Source organism: Bos grunniens, chromosome 28, assembly GCF_055505025.1.
Source record: "Bos grunniens cultivar Pamir isolate PY7600 chromosome 28, Bosgru_T2T1.0, whole genome shotgun sequence".
NCBI classification, from domain to species: Eukaryota; Metazoa; Chordata; class Mammalia; order Artiodactyla; family Bovidae; genus Bos; species Bos grunniens.
This window is the reverse complement of record NC_141192.1, coordinates 4,085,017-4,104,767: the sequence shown is the minus strand read 5'-3', so window position 1 is coordinate 4,104,767 and position 19,751 is coordinate 4,085,017. Positions and strand designations below refer to the sequence as shown.

The 19,751-nt window shown below is 45.2% G+C and overlaps 2 protein-coding genes and 1 pseudogene across 3 annotated transcripts in view; all 3 read right to left on the bottom strand.

Annotated features, from left to right (window-relative positions):
- The window catches only part of LOC147342764 (uncharacterized), a 41,587-nt gene extending 32,616 nt beyond the window's left edge, over positions 1-8,971 (bottom strand). The window contains exons 1-2 of the mRNA XM_086381339.1: positions 8,769-8,971; positions 1,017-1,088 (exon numbers count right to left, since the gene is read on the bottom strand). Coding sequence (XP_086237465.1) covers positions 1,017-1,088; positions 8,769-8,971 — 275 coding nt within the window. The remainder of the gene's footprint in view (positions 1-1,016; positions 1,089-8,768) is intronic.
- A 1,841-nt stretch (positions 8,972-10,812) lies between these two features.
- Positions 10,813-19,751, bottom strand: part of LOC147342762 (anthrax toxin receptor-like) — a 40,501-nt gene continuing 31,562 nt past the window's right edge. Inside the window, exons 14-17 of the mRNA XM_086381340.1 lie at positions 19,176-19,217; positions 17,974-18,048; positions 17,076-17,153; positions 10,813-11,132 (exon numbers count right to left, since the gene is read on the bottom strand). Of these exons, the coding sequence (XP_086237466.1) occupies positions 10,905-11,132; positions 17,076-17,153; positions 17,974-18,048; positions 19,176-19,217 (423 nt within the window). The 3' untranslated portion in view covers positions 10,813-10,904. The remainder of the gene's footprint in view (positions 11,133-17,075; positions 17,154-17,973; positions 18,049-19,175; positions 19,218-19,751) is intronic.
- On the bottom strand, positions 14,452-16,341 carry LOC147342763 (eukaryotic translation initiation factor 1 pseudogene; annotated as a pseudogene). The gene has a single exon (XR_015156625.1). The product of XR_015156625.1 is annotated as a eukaryotic translation initiation factor 1 pseudogene (transcript).

Below are 19,751 nucleotides of genomic sequence, written 5' to 3'. Positions count from 1 at the left end.
TTTGCTCCACCCCTATACTCCCACCCCCACTCCAAATCTCCTTCTCTCTCTCTCTCTCTCACACGCAGGCATGCACATGGGATGTGCACCAGAAGATAGGCACCCACCCACTTTTGCACGAGTCTCTCAGCTGGCCTCTTTTCTACTCTAACAGTCCTTGTAACATCACTCCTTTTCCCTCCTTGCCCACCTTCCCCATGTCCTGTTCATATCAGAGAAATTATTCTACCTTGTTTCACCTTTCACACATCTTCCCCTTCTCCTCATCCAGTGATCCTCATTATTTTTCATCTTAATTGCTGCCATAGGTCCCAACTGTGCTCTCTACTTGTCTTGGCTCTTGTTACAAATCATTTTGACCATTGCTATCAGACTTTTCTACCCGGAGGACATCATGTACCATATGAGACACTTAACTCAAGAATCAGCTATAGCTCCATAGTGCTCACAGCTGGAATCCTAAGCCCCTTGGCTTGGCATTATGAGCCTCAGTGGTTCTGGCCCCATGCTCTCCTGTTCAGAGTCATTTCTCACCCTTCCCCTGAGTTAACCCTACTGTCCAGTCAGAGAGACCACTCACCCCATCAAGAAACCTCCTTGATTGTTCCTGTCACCCCGTCTTTCCCCGTTCTTTGAATCTAGTTCAAAATTTCAGATCCCCTAGGAAGTCATACTTGGTTTTTAAAAAAGAAGTCTTGCTTTTCCCTTAAAGTTGCAAGTAATTCCTTTGCACATTTCTTTTAACCCTTGGCACCATTTAACTCAGTATTTGGTTACTGGTTTGCCTGTTTCTTAATCTGTGGGGTCTCAAGGGCAGACTATGTCCCTTACAATGTGGCTTGACTCAGAGGCAGGAGTCTTAAATGTGCTGAGACCTGATAGAAACAGATTGATCTGTTCTTTCTGCCTCAGAACACGCCCCTCCCCGGGCTCTGTGCTCCTGACCATAGAGACATCTATGAACTCCAAATCTAGAAAGCTGTGTCCCCAGCCCAGAAGAGGAAACCCAGCCGTACTTTGTGTACTTCTTCACCATTTCATCCACTAATTTGTTAATGTCCTTCCAAATATTATTTGCCTTCTGTGACCTGAAAACAAAGAAGACCTGAGTCAGAGACATGAGGGGCATCCATCCTGTAGGTGGAGTTTCTGCTTCTCCAGATTCCAGCAGAAACTTTAGGAAATCCTCCCATCCCAGGTCGCACAAGGCTGCCACACTCCCTTAGTGACCTCAGTGGGTCACCCTAGTAAGAATCACCCTAGGGTCGCAGTGATTTTTGTCACTGTGAGTGCTGGGGAGGCTGATCAACCGCATTCATGTGCAGGGGGGTTGAGGGACTTTGGGTGGCAAATCAGGAGGGTCAATTGTTTTACCTGGGGCTCAAAGACAAGAAAAGAGGGATGATGTGTTGGTTATAAAGGCCTCCAGTGATTCTGCTGTGTTGGCTCTCACTGTCCCTCACTTATGGGCACCCAATAGGCACTGGCCTCAGGCCAGGGAGGGTGTGTTACTCAGAGCATTTTATTTCCATTTCTTCTCATCAGTCTGCAAAGCTGAGCCACTCTGGACACTGAGGGCCTTTTCTGGGACCACTGTCTGGGGAAGGGCTGAACATGCCGTGGAACACTGCTGTCCTGGCATCATGATACCCCACCAGCAGGGAACCTCAGGCCCTTCTTTGGCCTTCCAGATTCTTGTTCCTGTTGTCTTAATGTTATTGCCAGGATGGAGACAGAGGAGGCTGAAGGGTGCTGTGGCCTCAGTACCCCTTCTGTCTAGGTGGGAAGTAGTTATATGTGTCCCTAGCCACTCAGGGTTCGAAGGTCCTTGCAATCCCACACCTCTGCAGGCTGTACTAGGCTAGGTTATGAAGGGCAAATGTAGGTCTTACTGGCTAAGTGTTTGTCAAGGTTCTGCACATGGTACGGCTGTAACTGAGGCTGGTGCCCTGTCTTGGGCTCTTTTCCGGTGAATCTTAAAATGAGTCTGAGGAACCCACCACGAGCTCCTTTCTTTCACCTCCAGTGATCACCATATTCATAAACATGCTGAATGTCAAATGTGTGATTCCTTTATACCCAAGAGGACCCTTCTCTTTACCTTTCCTGCTGCCCTCTAGGTGGCATCTAAATCTGTCAAGAGATGGTGAGTACAGCAGCTGTTGGATTACTCTAACAACTTGAGGATTATCATTTTTGGAGCACGTATATACCCATCACTTTATACGCATGATTTCCGATTCCAAAACGCCCCTATGATGCAAGTAAGAAAACTGAGGCTTTCACAGGTCAAGGAATTTGCTAAAATTTCCAAGGATACCATGGATTTAAGCCCACATCTAGCTGAGAAAGCCATGTTCTACACATCACACTTGTCAGATCTAGGTGTTATGGTTGTGTCTGATAATTGCTTTGTGGTGAAGTGTCAGATCCTCTCAGTCCACTCGTAACACACACTTTCTCTTGGAAGCTCCTGTGCTAATGTGTCAGAAAACTTCCTAAGTACTGGTACCACGTTCTACTTTCCTTCTCATTACTCCTACCTTCTGTGATTCCTCTCAGTAAAGAGGATCTTCAAAAGAAGGGTTTTCAGGAAACAAGTACCTTCAACCCATGCAGCTTTTCTGGGAGAATTTCCAGTTTGTGATTATTTTGAAAGAAGGTCTAGATTCTAGAACATATGCACACACACACACACACACACACACCCCTATGAGAGCGCATGGACAATGGAAACACCTCAGAGATCTACAGGTCCCTTAGAAAAGGCAGCATGGAGCAGAGCAACTATGTGGGCTTTTGACACATAGAGCTTTAATCATGATTTAGTGCCTCCTCCTAAATGAAAATAAAGAGACGAGGATTACCAGAAATTTGAGGACATCTCCACTATTAAAACTTTAGGTCAAAGTTTTAATGATATAGTGATATAGCTGTGCTGAGATTAGAAGTTGCTGGGGCAGGATCATGCAGGGGAGCTGAGTTATAAAAATGTTAAATTTTCCTCCCCCATGGCAAAAAGTCAGTAAGGAACTTGCAAACTCATACAGCAGGAAACAGCCATCAGTACAAGCACTGTATTAGAAACATGATCATAATACCAAAAGAAAAGTCTGGGAGATTTGTAGATGGCTACCTTTGGGGAGTGGTATCAGAAATGAAGGAATTCCCTGGTGGCTCAGACAGTAGAGTCTGCCTGCAGGCAGGAGACTCACAGATTTTTTTTTTTAACATTGTAAATTTTGTAATAGTGTCTGATTTTAAATTTATGTTTAAGCATGTCATCCTAAATTAAAATATGAAATTGCAAACAAAAACTTGTAGCATGGAGAATGGAACTAAATGGCAGATTCTAAAACTCCAAGTCCTCATTCTCCCATGGACACATTGAGTAAACAACAATAAGCCGTCAGCACCAACTTTGTAGGAACTCTGGAAGTGAGAGTGTTAGTCACTCAGTTGTGTCTGACTCTTTGTGACTCCATGGACTGTAGCCCAACAGGCTTCTCTAGTCCATGGAATTCTCCAGGCAAGAATGCTGGTGCGGGGTGCCATTTCCTACTTTAGGGGATCTTCCCGACCCAGGGATCGGACCCAGATCTCTTGCATTGCAGGCAGATTCTTTACCAATAAGCTGTCAACACCAACTTTGTAAGGACTCTAAAAAACAATAAAATGTTAACAATAAAGCAAATGTGCAATCACGAAATAGTTCTCTTCAAAATGGCATAAGAGTTTTGTGGCAATTTTATTCACCTTTCCCCTACTCCTTCCCTGGTACAGTGGCCATTTTGATCTTGATCAGTGGTCCTGTTGCCAAGTTCTCCTTGATTCCAGAAGAATCAGTGTAGATCTAACTTATGAATTATTATGTACATCTCTTTAAACCTGTTTGGATGAATATTAGAATGCTCAAAAGTAGGTGCATACAAGTGAATTAAAAAAGCCACACATATGCCAGGGCTAGAAAAGTCCTGAGCAGACCTTTAACTTTTCCCTTGGGTGGGTATCTAGGCTCAGAGCAAGCCTATCTAAGTGGTGGGAGAACGGCCCCAGCAAATAACCATTCTGCAATGGTTGAGAGAAGTGCTGTTCTGCCTGTCTATCTTCTATCTCTCTCTGTTTATTTCTTTTGGGGATGATTTTATATTTGTTCAACTTCTGGAAAACAAGGAAATCTCTATCGAAAATTAGCTGACTACGAGCTAATGAAACAGCAATTCCAGTGATTACAGACAGCAAGGAATATTATTTGCAAAAGTAGTTTGGAAAAGTTTCAATATAAACTGCTACATACTTCTAAAATATTATTCTACAATAACAGAAACACACATCCCAACAGCCAATGGGAAATTCTGACTTCTAGAATAACCACATTATAGTTTAAAAACAATTTTCAACAAAACATACAAGGAAATAGAACATTGCTCATTCAAAAGATATAAATATATTTACAGAAGCCATTCCCATGGATACCAAGGCTCCAGACTTTCTAGACAAAAACTTGAAGAAGCTCAGAGTCAAAGGAAAATAAGGACAAATAAACAAAATCAGGAAAACAGTATATGAGAAAAATGATATTATCAACAAGAGACATAAATTATTAAAAGAACAAACAAATTCTGGAGCTGAAAAGTTCCATATTTAAACTGAAAAATTCTTTACAGTGGTTCAATATCAGATGTTAGCAGACAACACAAAGAACCAACAAAGCTGAGGGCAGGACAACTGAAATTATCACGTTTCAGGAGTGGAAAGAAAAAGAGTGACCCAGCAGTCCCACTGCTGGGCACACACACTGAGGAAACCAGGAGGGAAAGAGACACGTGTACCCCGGTGTTCATCGCAGCACTGTTTATAATAGCCAAGACATGGAAGCAACCTAGATGTCCATCAGCAGATGAATGGATAAGAAAGCAGTGGTACATATACACAATGGAGTATTACTCAGCCATTAAAAAGAATACATTTGAATCAGTTCTAACGAGGTGGATGAAACTGGAGCCTATTATACAGAGTGAAGTAAGCCAGAAAGAAAAACACCAATACAGTATACTAACGCATATATATGGAATTTAGAAAGATGGTAACAATAACCCTGTATACGAGACAGCAAAAGAGACACTGATGTATAGAACAGTCTTATAGACTATGGGGGAGAGGGAGAGGGTGGGAAGATTTGGGAGAATGGCATTGAAACATGTGTAATATCATGTATGAAATGAGTCGCCAGTCCAGGTTCAATGCACGATACTGGATGCTTGGGGCTAGTGCACTGGGACGACCCAGAGGGATGGTTTGGGGAGGGAGGAGGGAGGAGGGTTCAGGATGGGGAACACATGTATACCTGTGGCAGATTCATTTCAATATTTGGCAAAACCAATACAGTATTGTAAAGTTTAAAAAAAAAAAAAAAGTGAAGCGAAGTGATCAGTGACCTGGTGGTGAAATGCTTCTAACAATTTTGATTTGGCATTTCCTAATTCAATTCTTTGGAAGGAATGATGCTAAAGCTGAAACTCCAATATTTTGGCCACCTCATGTGAAGCTTTGACTCATTGGAAAAGACTCTGATGCTGGGAGGGACTGGGGGCAGGAGGAGAAGGGGATGACAGAGGATCAGATGGCTGGATGACATCACTGACTTGATGGACGTGAGTCTGAGTGAACTCCGGGAGTTTGACAGGGAGGCCTGGCGTGCTGCGATTCATGGGGTCGCAAAGAGTCGGACACGACTGAGCGACTGGACTGAACTGAACTGAACTGAATTCAACTCCATGTATGCTCAGATAAATTCTTAAAAATTAAATTGTGCCTCAATTTACCACTTAATATCAGAAATGGCAACTCTGAGTCCCTCTCCTTAGCGCACCCGGGGTGACACTGCCCAGAACCCTCATGTCTCTGATGTGGGTGGATCCTGAAGTCCTGCTTCTCTCCTCTACATCAATCCTTCTCTCCCTCCACCTGTAAATCTCACGTGGATACTCCTCTGGGGCCCATGTCCCTATTTTCTCATTGCACACACCTGCCCCCAGGCTCCTGTCTGTCTTTTCCCAACCTCTCACTGGGCCTCCTTGAACCATTTTTTCTTTTCACTCTGCCTCCTCCTCTATCTGTCCTCCTCTGATCAATCCTACCCAAGAAGAAAATAGAACATTGCTTCTAGTCCTTCTCTGGCCCTGAGCATCGTCCTTGCCTCATCTGTAAAACAGGGGTAATAACATTGATTCACATTAATAACAGTGATGAAATCACTTTTCTCCTCTATCCTTATCCTCAGTGTAGGGACACAGATGGCTTCCGCCAATCAATTCTGCCTGGAACTCTGTTGCCTCCGCCTTCAAAAGAGCTCTAGTATCTGGCCCTCATCACCACCCACGCCCTACTGGACTGTAGTACCATTATCTTCACCCTAGATTCCTGCCCCAGGCCCCTCACTGGTCTCCCAGCAGGCCCTACACTTGGTAACCATCAACTGTGTCTCTTTTAGATCACAATCCAATTGTACATGTTCTCTGTACAAATAACATGCAGTTTCTCCCACTTCTCAGCTTCCAGTCTGTGAGCTTGGCCTTCCCGACCAGCTCCTTAGTATACTCTCTAGTTTTGATCTCTGGGTGGGGAAGATCCCCTGCAGGAGGAAGTGGCAACCCACTCTGGTATTCTTGCCGGAAAAACCCCGTGGACAGAGGAACCTCATGGGCTACAGTCCAAATGGTTGCAAAGAATTGGACATGGTTGAGTGACTAAGCACACACACACACACACACACACACAGAGCGCTTTCCATTCTCCTGCCTGGAAATCCTCCAGTATGCTTATTCCCATGTAAAATATTGCTTATTCTCCCCTTTATTTATCACTTGTCTCTCTTCTAAAATGGAAGCTCCAGGAGGACAAAGACTTTACTGAATTTTGTTTTCTGCCTTATCCCACCTTCCCCCAATGGTGGCTAAAGTATAGCATTGCTCAGTGATTATTTGTAAATGGATGAATTAATAAAGGAGTGAATGAATAAACAGGACTGCTAATATCATGAGTGGAATGTCCCAGATGACTTCAAAAACACTAACTAACTGGTAGCCCATTTCCCCACCAAGGGCAGTGAGGGCTGGATCACGGTCCTCTGGAACACAGAGGAGTGTCCAGAGAGTGGGGCTCTGCCTTCCTCAGTATTTCCTCCCATAGTGAAAGTGAAGTCGCTCAGTCGTGTCCAACTCTTTGCGACCCCATGGACTGTAGCCTACCAGACTCCTCCCTCCATGGGATTCTCCAAGCAAGAGTACTAGGGTGGGTTGCCATTTCTTTCTCCAGGGGATCTTCCCGACCCAGGGATCGAACCCGGGTCTCCTGCATTCCAGGCAGATGCTTTAACCTCTGAGCCACCAACTAAAGTTCCTCCCATGCTTTTACTCTTTATTGCATCAGATGCTGTAGTAGGAAAACCACCTATGAACTGCCCTTCATCATCATCACAGCCTGGTGAAGTGGATATGAAGATCATTGTACAGATGGGGTCACTTGTGGCAGAGAGAAGTGGGTGACTTGCCCAAGCCAGTGTGTCTGGTAAGAGCCAATACATTGGAAAAGACTGTGATGCTGGAAAATATTGAGGGCAGAAGGTGAAGGGGGGCAACAGAGGATGAGATGGTTGGGTGGCATCACTGACTCAGTGGACATGAGTTGGAGCAAACTCTGGGAGATAGTGAAGGACAGGGAAGCCTGGGGTCCCAAAGAGTCAGACATGACTTAGCAACTGAACAACAATGTCATCCCACTGTAGCCACAATCCAGGCTTACTCCTGCTGACCTGGGGCTGGGAAATTAGTGTGTAGGGCCCTTTCTTGGCAACGCTCGGCTCCTTTTCCCATTTGTAGAATCCAGGATTCAGTCCTTCTACTCTCACCAGCCTCTGGGTTACTTCATCCAATGTCTAGGAACCTTCCCTCTTTCCAGTTGATTATATATGCAAATACTTTCCCTACTCTACTTCCAGAACTGTTTTAATAATGACAGATGTGCAGTAAAGGGATTTGGGGACTGTAAAGTGCTTCAGTGATATTGAGAGTCATATCATTGTTACTGCTGAATAAGTAAAATGCATCCTCAGCCCTACAGAGGAGTTGACAATGGGACCAAGGCAATATCTGCAGTGTGAAGACCTGCCCTTCCCTTTCCTTCCTTGAGGACCAGAAGGTACTTAATGAGAGGCCCAGGTTCCCCAGGGCCATAGGCAGACAGAGCAAACTATTCAGAAAGTGCACACAAGCATTCACATGGGTGTCCAAGTTGTCAAAGAAAGCAAGAAAACATTTAGAACCTGCAAATCAAAGGACCTGTAAGCAGTGACACCATGAGAATGTTTAACAGATGACATGTCAATCTCTCTGGAGGCAGTAGAAATAGAAGTCACTGGGGTAAATTAAAAAACTGAAACCAAACAAACCCAGAAATCACAGTGAGCTTCTCCCAAATGCCGAGAAGACAGCACTTGGCAATCAGCTGCCCCTCCAGCTGATTAAGGGACATGCAGGTCACAGATCCAGGTCAAGCTGATGGAGAGACTGACAGCCATCCAGAAACCCTGTGGTGTTTTGTTTACTTTCCAAAATATAAATGTCCCAGGGGACAAAGGCCCAGGGCACTCCTAACTCAGGAACAAGGAGGACACAGAGGTCTGTTCCTTGGGTCTAATCAAACATGAAGTGGCCCTGCAGACAGAGGTTCCCTGAAGAGCACCGGGGCCAGGCAGGAGAGCCACTCACGCGTCCACTATGAAGTACAGGTCAAAGGCACCCTCGCAGGATTTCAGCTTCTCCCAGGTGCTTCCGTGATGTCTGGAGCCCAGGTGGAAGCTTCTCGAGTTTGGGGGGTGGTGCAGGGATCTCCCTCGGCTAAGCGGCAGAGGCTGCAGCCCGAGCATCAGGAAGAGCATGGAGCCCAGCACCCCAGGCCCAGCGCTCCCCATTTTCTTTGGTACCCGCCGTGGTCCCACTGGCCCTGGCCATCAGGCCATCTCAGGCCGTGGCATCTGCTGCCTCCGCTGGTTCCCAGGGACCCCACGCCTCCACCCTTTCACCGAGGTGTGCTGGTGCTGTAGGCCCCCCTGATATCTGCCCGAGTGCAGAAGAGGCAAGAGGCTGGCCCTGGGGGATGGTCCCACTCTCTGCACAATCCTCCTCCGCCCCAAGGAGGCAGGGTTTGCAGTGGTGTCCCTTATGAGGGACAGGATGGTTGGCATGGTGACTTTGTGACCCGTAGGCCTGCTCAGGGTCCTGCCTACTGACATCCCAGTAGGGAAGCATGGTTGGGGAGTAAGAAAAAGCTTTCACTTGTTCTTTATCCCAAACATTCTTGGTCATAATTCCTTCAAAAAGTCTGCCTTTTCGTCAACTAAAAGAAGGCAGCTGAGGTGATTTACATAAGAACATCACTGTTGGGTCAAGAATTGGCAGCCTGGAGTGCTGCAGTGGTTACTTGAGTGACCCAGTGGATGGAAGGGTGGGTCTAGAAGGGGAAGAAGGCCTTCAAGGGATGTTAGAGTTCCGTGTGAATGAGGGAAATTTCAGTTTTCTTCTTCTGTGTAGCAAATCATGCCAAACTGAGTCACATAAATGAGAACTATTTTATTATGCTCCTAGGTTCTGTGACCAGAAATCAGGGAAGGTTGAGTGGCCATCAATGGCTTGTCTCTGTGCTACATGTGCATACAAAAGTCTAAGTCAAAAGTAATTAAAAAGCTAAGAATCTGAGTGTAAAACTTTTAATAAATATCTTAACTGATTTATTTTATTTTCTTCATTTTTATGTGCATAAAGAAAGAATGATGTATGCTAAAAATCCTTGTCTAATAAGCCTAGGTCTTTCAATATATAAAATATACATTAGAAGCGATCAAAGCATTTTTGGGGTGATATTTGAAATAACAGAATGTCTTAAATAAATGGTGTTTTGAAATTGAGGAAATCTGGGGTACTTCTCCCAATAGCCTATTAGGTTTTCCTGGCTTCACATTCTTCATGACACTTGGTACTGTTATATTTTTATATATTTTCCTATTGACTCAATATCTCTCTGTAGTCTTGATTTGCATGCTTCTCATTACTTATGGGATTGATTTTGGGTCCTTTCTGAAGGAGGCAACAGGTGATAAGACATGTTCAAATTAATTCTTGGACGTGTATATGCTTGGTAAGCCTGGAATGTGAATGTGCATGCGGTCAGCGGCCTTTTACAGAGAATGTTCATGTGTAGGAACCCCACGTCTTAGTACCCAGAGTTGAAAGTCCCAGCCATGATCTTTCTTACACCTCTGTCCTCATTAGACACTTCTTGATGTTTCTGAGCTCATCCTATCTTCTCCTGGAGCACAGAGAAGACATTAGTTACTGAGTTCCCATGTCTTCACTAGGGGCCTGGTCTTGTGCTGAGTACTTTGCTGCCCTACTGCCATCTTCATGGCCAGCCTGCAGAGGAGACAATATTATCCCCATCTTTTCAGCAAGGAACTTGAAGCACAGAGAGATTAAATCACTTGCCCCAGGATTAACAGGCAGTAATTTGGGACAAAGGATCATATTACTATTTCAAAGACATTTTGGGCTCTTTTCAAAGAGCAGAATTATGCTAAAGTCCCTTGTGTCCCGCCCTTGGTGACAGATGAAGACGGAGTGAGACTCATCCATGTGTACATCTATAGTAACCAGGATGCTTTGTCCTGGCAGAAGCAGTATAGATATGTCTCACACAGCAGAGCAAAGCTCACCAGGTAACACTCTCTCTTGCTGCTCAGCAACAAATCCCAACTCCTTTTGACTGTAACCAGGACTCTCTCTATATGTCTAATTCAGTACACAAAGGGCTCTTAAAAATTTGTGGGTTTGGTGCTTTTGGGTGTTAGGCTATGGGGGCGGAAGTGATGAAGAGGGTCTGTAGAACTCGCCGGGAGTGGGAGGAATCAGCGGCAGCATACTGGAGGGCGGCTGGGAGCATACAGGTGGAGGGTGGTGGCACCGTGAGCAGCAGTTGTTTAGAAGGAAGGTATCCTGGCTGGGTTGAAAGCAGATCTTTGAACCACAGGGCTTCTGTTCACAGTGAAGCTCTGGTAGGCTAAGACTGCTGCACCTATGCTACACAAAAGAGAGGGAATAGGAAGTCACTCAGAAGACACTGGTAAACGGTGGTCTCCTCCACTCAAGGGCATATGGCTCACTACCCATCAGGACCCACAGTGCTGGCCTTTGATGTCTTTTCTCTCCTTGGGCGCTGGCCTCCATTCTCTGCTTCTATTTGAGACTCTCTTCAGGCACTGAAAGTCTGCCCTGCCTTGCCCAGGAGACCCAGGCTTCAGACTCTGGACTTCCTTTGCTCTGGTGTTGAACTTTTCTGTCCCCCTTGGCTGAGAGCCTGGAGAGCAAGGATGAAGCTTGATCACAGCTCCAGCATTGCCCAGGTTCTCTCGGTCAGTTGCGCTAAGTGAATGAATCCCCATCATGACACTCAGACTGGACTCTGAGCCCACAGTGCAAGAGCAGACGGGTGCACCATTAGATGGGTGACAGGCAGTGGGGGTGCCAGCATCACAGGCTGTTTAGGTTGGGAAGACTGATTCAGGCCTTTTGGACAGAAAAATATGGTTGCAACACCAACCGCCCCTGGCATTTGACTGGGGCAAAATCTCCTTGTCCCTATCTCCTGCTCAGCTGAGGACTCTTAGCTGAAGGGCCCAGAATGCCAGATGGGGTGGCCTAAGCACCTTGGCAGCTGGCACTCAGCTCCAGGAGGTGCAGACAGCAAGTAGGAAAGGCCTTCCACAATACCCTGTGAAGAAGAAAACCATCGGGTCTTTCCCAGATTCTCCAGCTCATTTTCGGGGGATGCTTCCTCAATGACCAGTGCCCATCTTTATTATTAGATTATTGACATATAATTGACATACAATGTTATATTAGTTTCAAGTATACCACATAGTGGTTTGACATGTATGTACATTATGAGATGATCACAATTGTTTACCATCTTGTCATCATTTAAAGTTATGATATTATTCCATATTCTCCATTCTGTATATTATACCCCCATAATTTATTTTATCACTGAATACATGTGCTTATTAATCACCTTCTCTTCTTTTGCTGACAAGGTTGGTTAAGGGTTGGTCAATTTTGTTTATCATTTCAAAGAACCAGCTCTTAATTTCACTGACCTTTTCAATTGCTATTTTAGTTTCTATTTTATTTATTTTCATTCTGATATTCTTCTTTAACTTTAGGTTTTTTTTTTTTTTTTTTCTAGTTTCTTTAGGCTCAAGGTTGGATTATTTACTTGAAATTTGTCTTATTTCTTAAACTAGGCCTGTATAATTATAAGCATCCCTCTTAATATTGATTTTGCTGTATCCCATATGTTTTGGAATGTTGTGTTTCTATTTTCATTTGTCTCAAAATATTTTTTATTTCTTCTGATTTCTTCTTTGACTCATTTAGTAACATGTTCAATCTCCACGTGTTTTTTTTTTTTTTTTTTTTTGCAGTTTTTTCCTTGTGTTTGATTTCTAGTTTCATTCCTTTGTGGTGCTTAATATAATTGCTTATTTATTTAAGCATATAAAATGATGCTTAGTATAATTTCAGTCTCCTTAAACTTATTTAGACTTGTTTTCTGGCCTTATATGTCACATCTCCGGAGAATATTTCACATACTTTTGAAAAGAATGTGTATTCTGCTCTTTTGTATGGAATGTTCTCTCTCTATATGTATCTATTAAACAACCTGATCTAATGTGCTGTTTAAGGCCAGTGTTTTCTTATTGATCTTCTGTCTGGATGATCTATCCATTGCTGCAAGTGCGGTGTTAAATCCTCTACTATATGCCAGGCGGTGCTAGTGGTAAAGAATCCACCTGCCAATCCAGGAGACACAAGAGGGATGGATTTGATCTCTGGGTTGGGAAGATCCCTGGAGTAGGAAATGCCCCAAATTCCAGTATTCTTGTCTGGAAAATTCCATGGACAGAGGAGCCTGGTGGGCTACAGTCCATGGGGCGGCCACAGAGTCAGACAAGGCTAAGCAACTGAACACGCATGACTATTTTACTGTTGATTTCTCTTTTTAAAATATGTCTGTTAATATTTGCCTCATGTATTTAGATGTTCCTATGTTGGTGCATAAGTATTACAAGATTTATATCCTTCGTTGGGTTGATCCCTTTATCGTTATGTAATGTCTTTCTTTGTCTCTTACTATAGCCTTTGTTTTAATGTTTATTTTATCTAAGTATTGATACACTTTTTATTTGCATGGAACACTTTTTCCATTACTTTTGTGTTTCTTTAATATGAAGTGATTGTCTTGCAGTAGATTAAATAGTCTTTAAAAAAATAAACTCAGACTCTATCTTTTGCTCGGAGCATTTATTCCATTTACATTTGAAGTAGTTATTGATGGTGGTGTACTTATTGCCATTTTGTTAATTGTGTGTCTGTTTCTTTCTATTTTCCTTTCTGCTTCTCCTGCTGTCTTTTATTGTAATTTGATGGTTTTCTTGAGTGTTATATTTGGATTTATTTCTCTTCCTTTCTGTGTACCATTTATACATTTATGGTGTGTAGTTGCTCTGTGTTTTAAGTTTAAAAACCTCTGTATCTAGTAGTCTGTGCTGATTGGCACTTACATTTGAATGCAATCTAAAAACACTGCATTTCCACCCTATTGATGTTTTACATTTTTGACACCATATTTTACGTCTTTTTATTTTGTATATCCCTTGATCAATTATTGTATTTGTAGTTTATTTAAATTGTTTGGTCTTGTAACCTTCACACTATCTTTGCATTCTTTGCTTTTACCAGTGAGATTTTTTATTTCTACTTACGGCCTTATCCTTTTCATTTGTTATTTAGTTGCTAAGTCATGTGTGACTCCTTGTGACCCCCATGGACTGTAGCCCACCAGGCTTCTCTGTCCATGGGGATTTTCAGGCAAGAATACTGGATTGGGTTGCCATTTCCTTCTCCAGGGGGTCTTCCTGACCCAGGGATTTAACCTGAGTCTCCTGCTTGGCAGGCGGATTCTTCACCACTGAGTCACCTGGAAAGCCTCAAAGAATGCATGCTGTTGCTTAACCACTAAGTTATGTCTCCCCTTTGCAATCCCAATGACTATAGCCTGCCAGGCTCTCCTGTCCATGGAATTTCCCAGGCAAGAATACTGGAATGAGTTGTCATTTCCTTCTCTAACTTTTCACTTAAATAAGTCTCTTTATAACTTTTCTTGTGTGGTTAGTTTAGTAGTGTTGGACTCAGCTTTTTCTTGTCTGGGATATTCTTTGCCACTCCTTCAATTATAAACGGTAAACTTGCCAGATAGAAAATTTTTGGTCATACATTTTTTTCTTTTCAGCCCTTTGATTATAGAATTTCTGCTGAAATAGCGGTGCATGGTTTTATGGGGGTTTCTTTCCATGTAACTAGTTGTTTTTCTCTTGCTGTCTTTATAATTTTCTTTTTCTTTCTAGATTTTGACATTTTCATTATAAGGTGTCTTGATGCAAGTATTTTCAGGTTAATCTTGCTTGGGACTCTCCATGATTCCTTGACTTGGATGTTTGTTTCCTTTTCTAGGTGAGGGAAAATTTCAGTCATTTCTTCAGGTAAGTTTTCTGTCCCTTTCGTTCTTTCTTCTACTGGGAACTTTATAATATGAATGTTGTTATGCTTGAGGTAGTCCTAGAAACCCCTTAAACTATCCTGATTTCTTAAGATTCTGTTTCCTTTTTGCTGTTCTGATTGGGTGATTTCCACTAATTTGACTTCCAGATTCCTGCTCCCTTCTGCATCATCTATTCTGCTGTTAATTTTATGTAGTGTATTTTTTTTTTCTGAAAAAAAGTTTTATTTAAGTAAGGGTTTAAATATATTACATAACATTAAAACTGAAGAGGAAGGGGGAAAAAAAAAACAACAACACCAAAACCAGTTTAGTTCACATCGCATCGGGCAGCTGCTGTTAGTAAGCTGTGAGCTCTATAGCCACAAGACTGATAAGATCAGTTTGAAATTTATTCCCTTGTCAAAAATTTAACTGATAGAAGGTTGGCCTCACATTCTAGTTTGGACATCGATTAACTAGGACTGCTGCTGCTGCTGCTGCTGCTAAGTTGCTTCAGTCGTGTCCGACTCTGTGCGACCCCTTAGACGGCAGCCCACCAGGCTCCCCCGTCCCTGGGATTCTCCTGGCAAGAACACTGGAGTGGGTTGCCATTTCCTTCTCTAATGCATGAAAGTGAAAAGTGAAAGTGAAGTCATTCAGTTGTGTCCAACTCTTAGCGACCCCATGGACTGCAACCCACCAGGCTCGTCCATCCATGGGATTTTCCGGGCAAGAATACTGGAGTGGGGTGCCATTGCCTTCTCCCATTAACTGGGACATGTCTGGTCAAAAATACCTTGGTGGCAAGTCAGATGTCCTGTCACCTCACTGGAGGGTAGCTGCTCTAAGCTCTGCCCACTGGGTCACATTGGAGACATCAGGAGATCTTTCCCTGATACTGAAGGTGCCCTGTAGCAGCACAGCTGCCTCACCCACCCTTCACTCTCTGCTTCATCAAGGGCTGTTCAGGCGGTGACCTTCTCTCAGGGCAGGGAACTCTGCAGAGAGACTGCCGAGGAGCTTCCGGCCAGACATAGCCACCTGTGATCTTGGGGCTCTGGACTTGGCTGAAGCATCACTGTTACTGCTTTGCTCCAGGCTGGACACTGCCAGGCACCTACTGCTTGACCTCTGTTTAAATGAGGGACTTCAAGACTAGACAGCATGGCTCTTTTCAGTTAATAGCATGAAGGAGTTGCACTAGTCCAAGTTAAAAGCAGACCCCAAATGGTTACATTATGCAAGCTGTGAGGTTTTTAAACTTGTGACAAAGGACAGAAGGGAAATTCTACTCATTGTAATGAAATCCTCACTTAAGTAAGCTTCAGTGAGCCAAAAGTACTTAAAACCCCTGAACCTTCGGGGGTCCTTGGCCAGTTCAATGTCTACCAGGAACTGGCATATGTTCTTGTGCTGGTTACCCTGTAGCTGAATTACTTCTCCATATTCTTGATGCTCAATTACAGTACCATTGCAGATGAATTTTTTCTTAAATGCCTTAAGTTTAAGATAACTAGTTTCTTTTTATCAAAATCATCAGTGACCCCTTGGACAGTAGTAAGGGTCTTCCTGCCATTTCTCTGTTGAATTCTTATACGAATATAATCCTCAGTGCCAGCTGGAAGCAGATCATCACCCTTACTTGCCTCAGCAAAGGGGTCAAAAGTGGAGGTTCTGGATAGCAGACATATGATAAATATGATTCCTTTTCTTCGGTGGAAATGGCCTGTGGAAGGTGGTGGTGGGAGAAGGTGGGCAGGGGGGACGGAGTGTCAGGAAGTGAGGGGCTCGGGCGTGAGGCTGCTGAGTCCTCAGTGGTGGCCCCGTGACTGGGAAATTGTATGTAGTGTACTTTTAATTTCAGTTATTGTATTCTTCAGCTCAAGTTGCTTCTTTTCTATATTTTACATCTCTATTTTGAAGTTCTTACTGTATTCACATATTTTCTCTGAGTTTGATGAGCATCTTACTTTTAACCCTGTATCATGTTGCTCACTTATCTCGGTTTCATTTAGTTCTTTGACGTTTTTCTCCTATTCATTTTCCCCCTCTGTGCCCGATTTTGACTAACTCTCTGTTTCTATGTATTACTGGATCAGCTACATCTTCTGATCTTGAAGGAATGGCCTCACGTGGAAACTTTTCTGTGGATCCAAAAGAACTCCAGCATCAGGCCCTTCAGGGTTATTCCCTACACATGGACTGTGAGTGCCCCCCACTGTGGAGGTTCCTCAGCACAGGAGGCATGCGGGGGGGTGGGACTGGACTTCAGGGTGAATGGTTGCAGTGGGCCTGACCACAGATTCAAGCGCACAGGTGAGTGGAGCCTTGGATAGGGATCTTTGACCTACAGCCTCAGGGGGCAAATGTTAAGGACAAAAACAAGCTCCCAGCCCACGGGGAGTATCCTGTGCCCTGCTTACCATGTTCCTGGTCGGACACCACATCAGCGGCATCTGGTTGCAGTGCTGAACAAAGTCACACAAGGTATCCAGTTTCCCCTGAAATATAAATGCGGTTGTGAAGAAACTATAAGCACAGATGCTGCCTTTATGGGGAGGCAATGGATCCTACCAAGGTCAGAGGCAGGACCAGGATGGGAGGGAAAAGGTGGGCAGAAATGGTGGCTCCTTTCTTCCTCACACCAGCTACTCCAGGCCCTCTCTGCTGCTGTTACCTCTCACACCTCTGCCAGGCTGGGATCCAGCTCCACTGATTGGGGCTAGACAGTCTCTGGGAGAGGCAAGTATCCTCAGGCCCCCTCCTCCATGCGGCCCTTATAACCCCATCTCGGGGCCCACAAGGACAGTGCAGTGGGCTCTCTCTCTCAGTGAGCAGACTTCTGCAAGGGTTGCAGGAGCCACAGGCCCTTCTGAGTAGATTACCCATGCTAGGAACTTGGCTCAGAAATATTTTTTCTTGTGGCCACCATGAGACTGTCATTCAGTTTGTTTCGCTTATCTAATCACTGTCCAGTGAAACCCAGGCCATTACTAAAGCCGATGACAACTTCTGTGAGAACCAGGGCCTGGCCCGCTGTGAGCCAGCCACCAAGATCCAGGGAGAGACTATGATGTTGGGGCTACCTGGAGGTAGTGGGCACCTGGGCCCTTATACCCACTGTCTGCCTCTAAGTGCCTAGGTTAGAGAGGCCTCCAGGTTTTCTCTGGCATGATGTGACCAACATACAGTGCCCATAAAGCTTATCTCCAACCAACCAAGACTTGGGGCACAGGTCTCTACTGTAGGAACTGGCTTCCTGCTCCTCTGACTCCCCAGTCTGGAAGGGGTCATCCCTCCCTTCCTAAGGACCTTTCTCACCTCCATCTCTCTTAGCGTGTCTTCTCGGCACCCAGCACAAGAGACAATCACTCTGGTCTGTGCAGGGCATGGCTTCTAGAAAGAGAAACAATTGTCTGAGTCCTTGTGTAGTAGCTCCTGCCTGCAGACACATGACATCTGTTTCCCTGGCACCTGTCAAGTACTGGCCACTCAGCGAATGTTTGTGGGAGAATCAAGGACAGATGAGCAGCACCCGGCACAGGAAGAGAGTGGCCTGCATGTGAAAGCGCACCAGCTCCATCTGGCTTACAAAGACGGCTCTTCCCCAAACATCAGCAAACTCCACCCTGTCCCCTTGGTTCCCAGAGGCGCCCCTGCAGGAGAGGCCGGGTGCGAGGCTGCGCCATGTGACGGTGGCTGTCAGGGGTGCAGCAACAGCAGGGGACAGGGCTGCACTCACCCACCGCGGGCAGGTCCAGCCCCCCAGGCCCCACTGCAGCCAGTGCTATGCCAGCCCTGCAGAGACCCTGTTTGCCAGTAGACATCAGACCCAGGTCCCTCTGGTTTGGGACACGAGCCCCTTGCTCTAACTTCTTCTTATGGGCCCTGGTTTGGGTCCCCCCACCCGAGTCTGCCACAGCATCCTCTCCTGACCCTTTGTCCCTCTGCTCATCTGGGCTGCACCTCCCTCACAGCTCAATGCCATGTAAGACTCTCTCCTCCTTCCTTAGCCCCCAGTTCCTAAAGGTTGACCCCGCCAAGACCCTTACTCTGACATGAGCCAGGGGCGAAGATCAAGGAAATGGAGCCCAACACACACCAGTGCCTCGGGAGGGGGTCCAGGTGCCTGAAACCTGAGGATCCTTTTCCAAAAACTTGCCTGAGTACTTGAAGGACCATTCCTTTGTGAATGATAATAAGCCCATTGATTTCTGGAGGAATCATAGCTGTTTCTGAAACAGGCTACCCCACATTGCTGATCCAGTGCTAAAGGCCTTGGATGAGGCCATGCTGGGAGTTGAGGAATGGTGCTCTCTGGGAGACATTTTGCGTGTCTCACATTCTCTCTGGGCTCCCTCCCTGTCCCTCTGTCACCCTCTTCTTTATGCCAGTTCTTGCTGCCCAAGTAGGAGGGAGCTTGAGGGGCAGGAAGATGTCTCATGTAGGCAGCAGAGGCCTCTCTGAGCGGGGCAGTGTGCATCAGTCCTGCTGGCAACGTCAGGACCACACACACCACTTACCTTTGGGACTGGTTTTGGGGCTGGTTTTGGCTCCTTGGAGATCTAGGATGTTAAAGAGATATAGACACAGCTGAAATTGGCGTGGAGGTCTCTGGCTCAGTCATGGCTTCAGGAGGGGATCCTGCTCAGCAGCATTGGGGGGACAAAACATGAGCATTGGGCTGTCAACCTAGGTGCCCAAGCCCTGAGCATCTGTGAGCAGCAAGGTTCTACCTTCCTGGGCCTCAAACTCCTCAGTTTTCAAAGGGAAATTGACACCTTCATGGAGGGGCAAGTGGGAAACAGGTAGACTAAGAACCCTGGACTTGATAGAGGCCTCACCTGGGAGTTTTTATCAGCAGCTCAGACATCAAATGAAGACGAGAGAAAACTCCTTACAGCCCTCGTCTCCTCCCCTTACCTCCCTCCCTGGGGCCAGACTCTGTCTTTTACCATTATCAGAAAACATGCCACACGCACTCTGAAGGTGATATTTATCCTCAATGTCCCCCAGGTACCAATACCAGACCAGACAGCATACAGTGAGCTGCTGTGGGCAAAGGAGGTGGTTGCTCCATCTCTGCCCCTTTGTGTCCA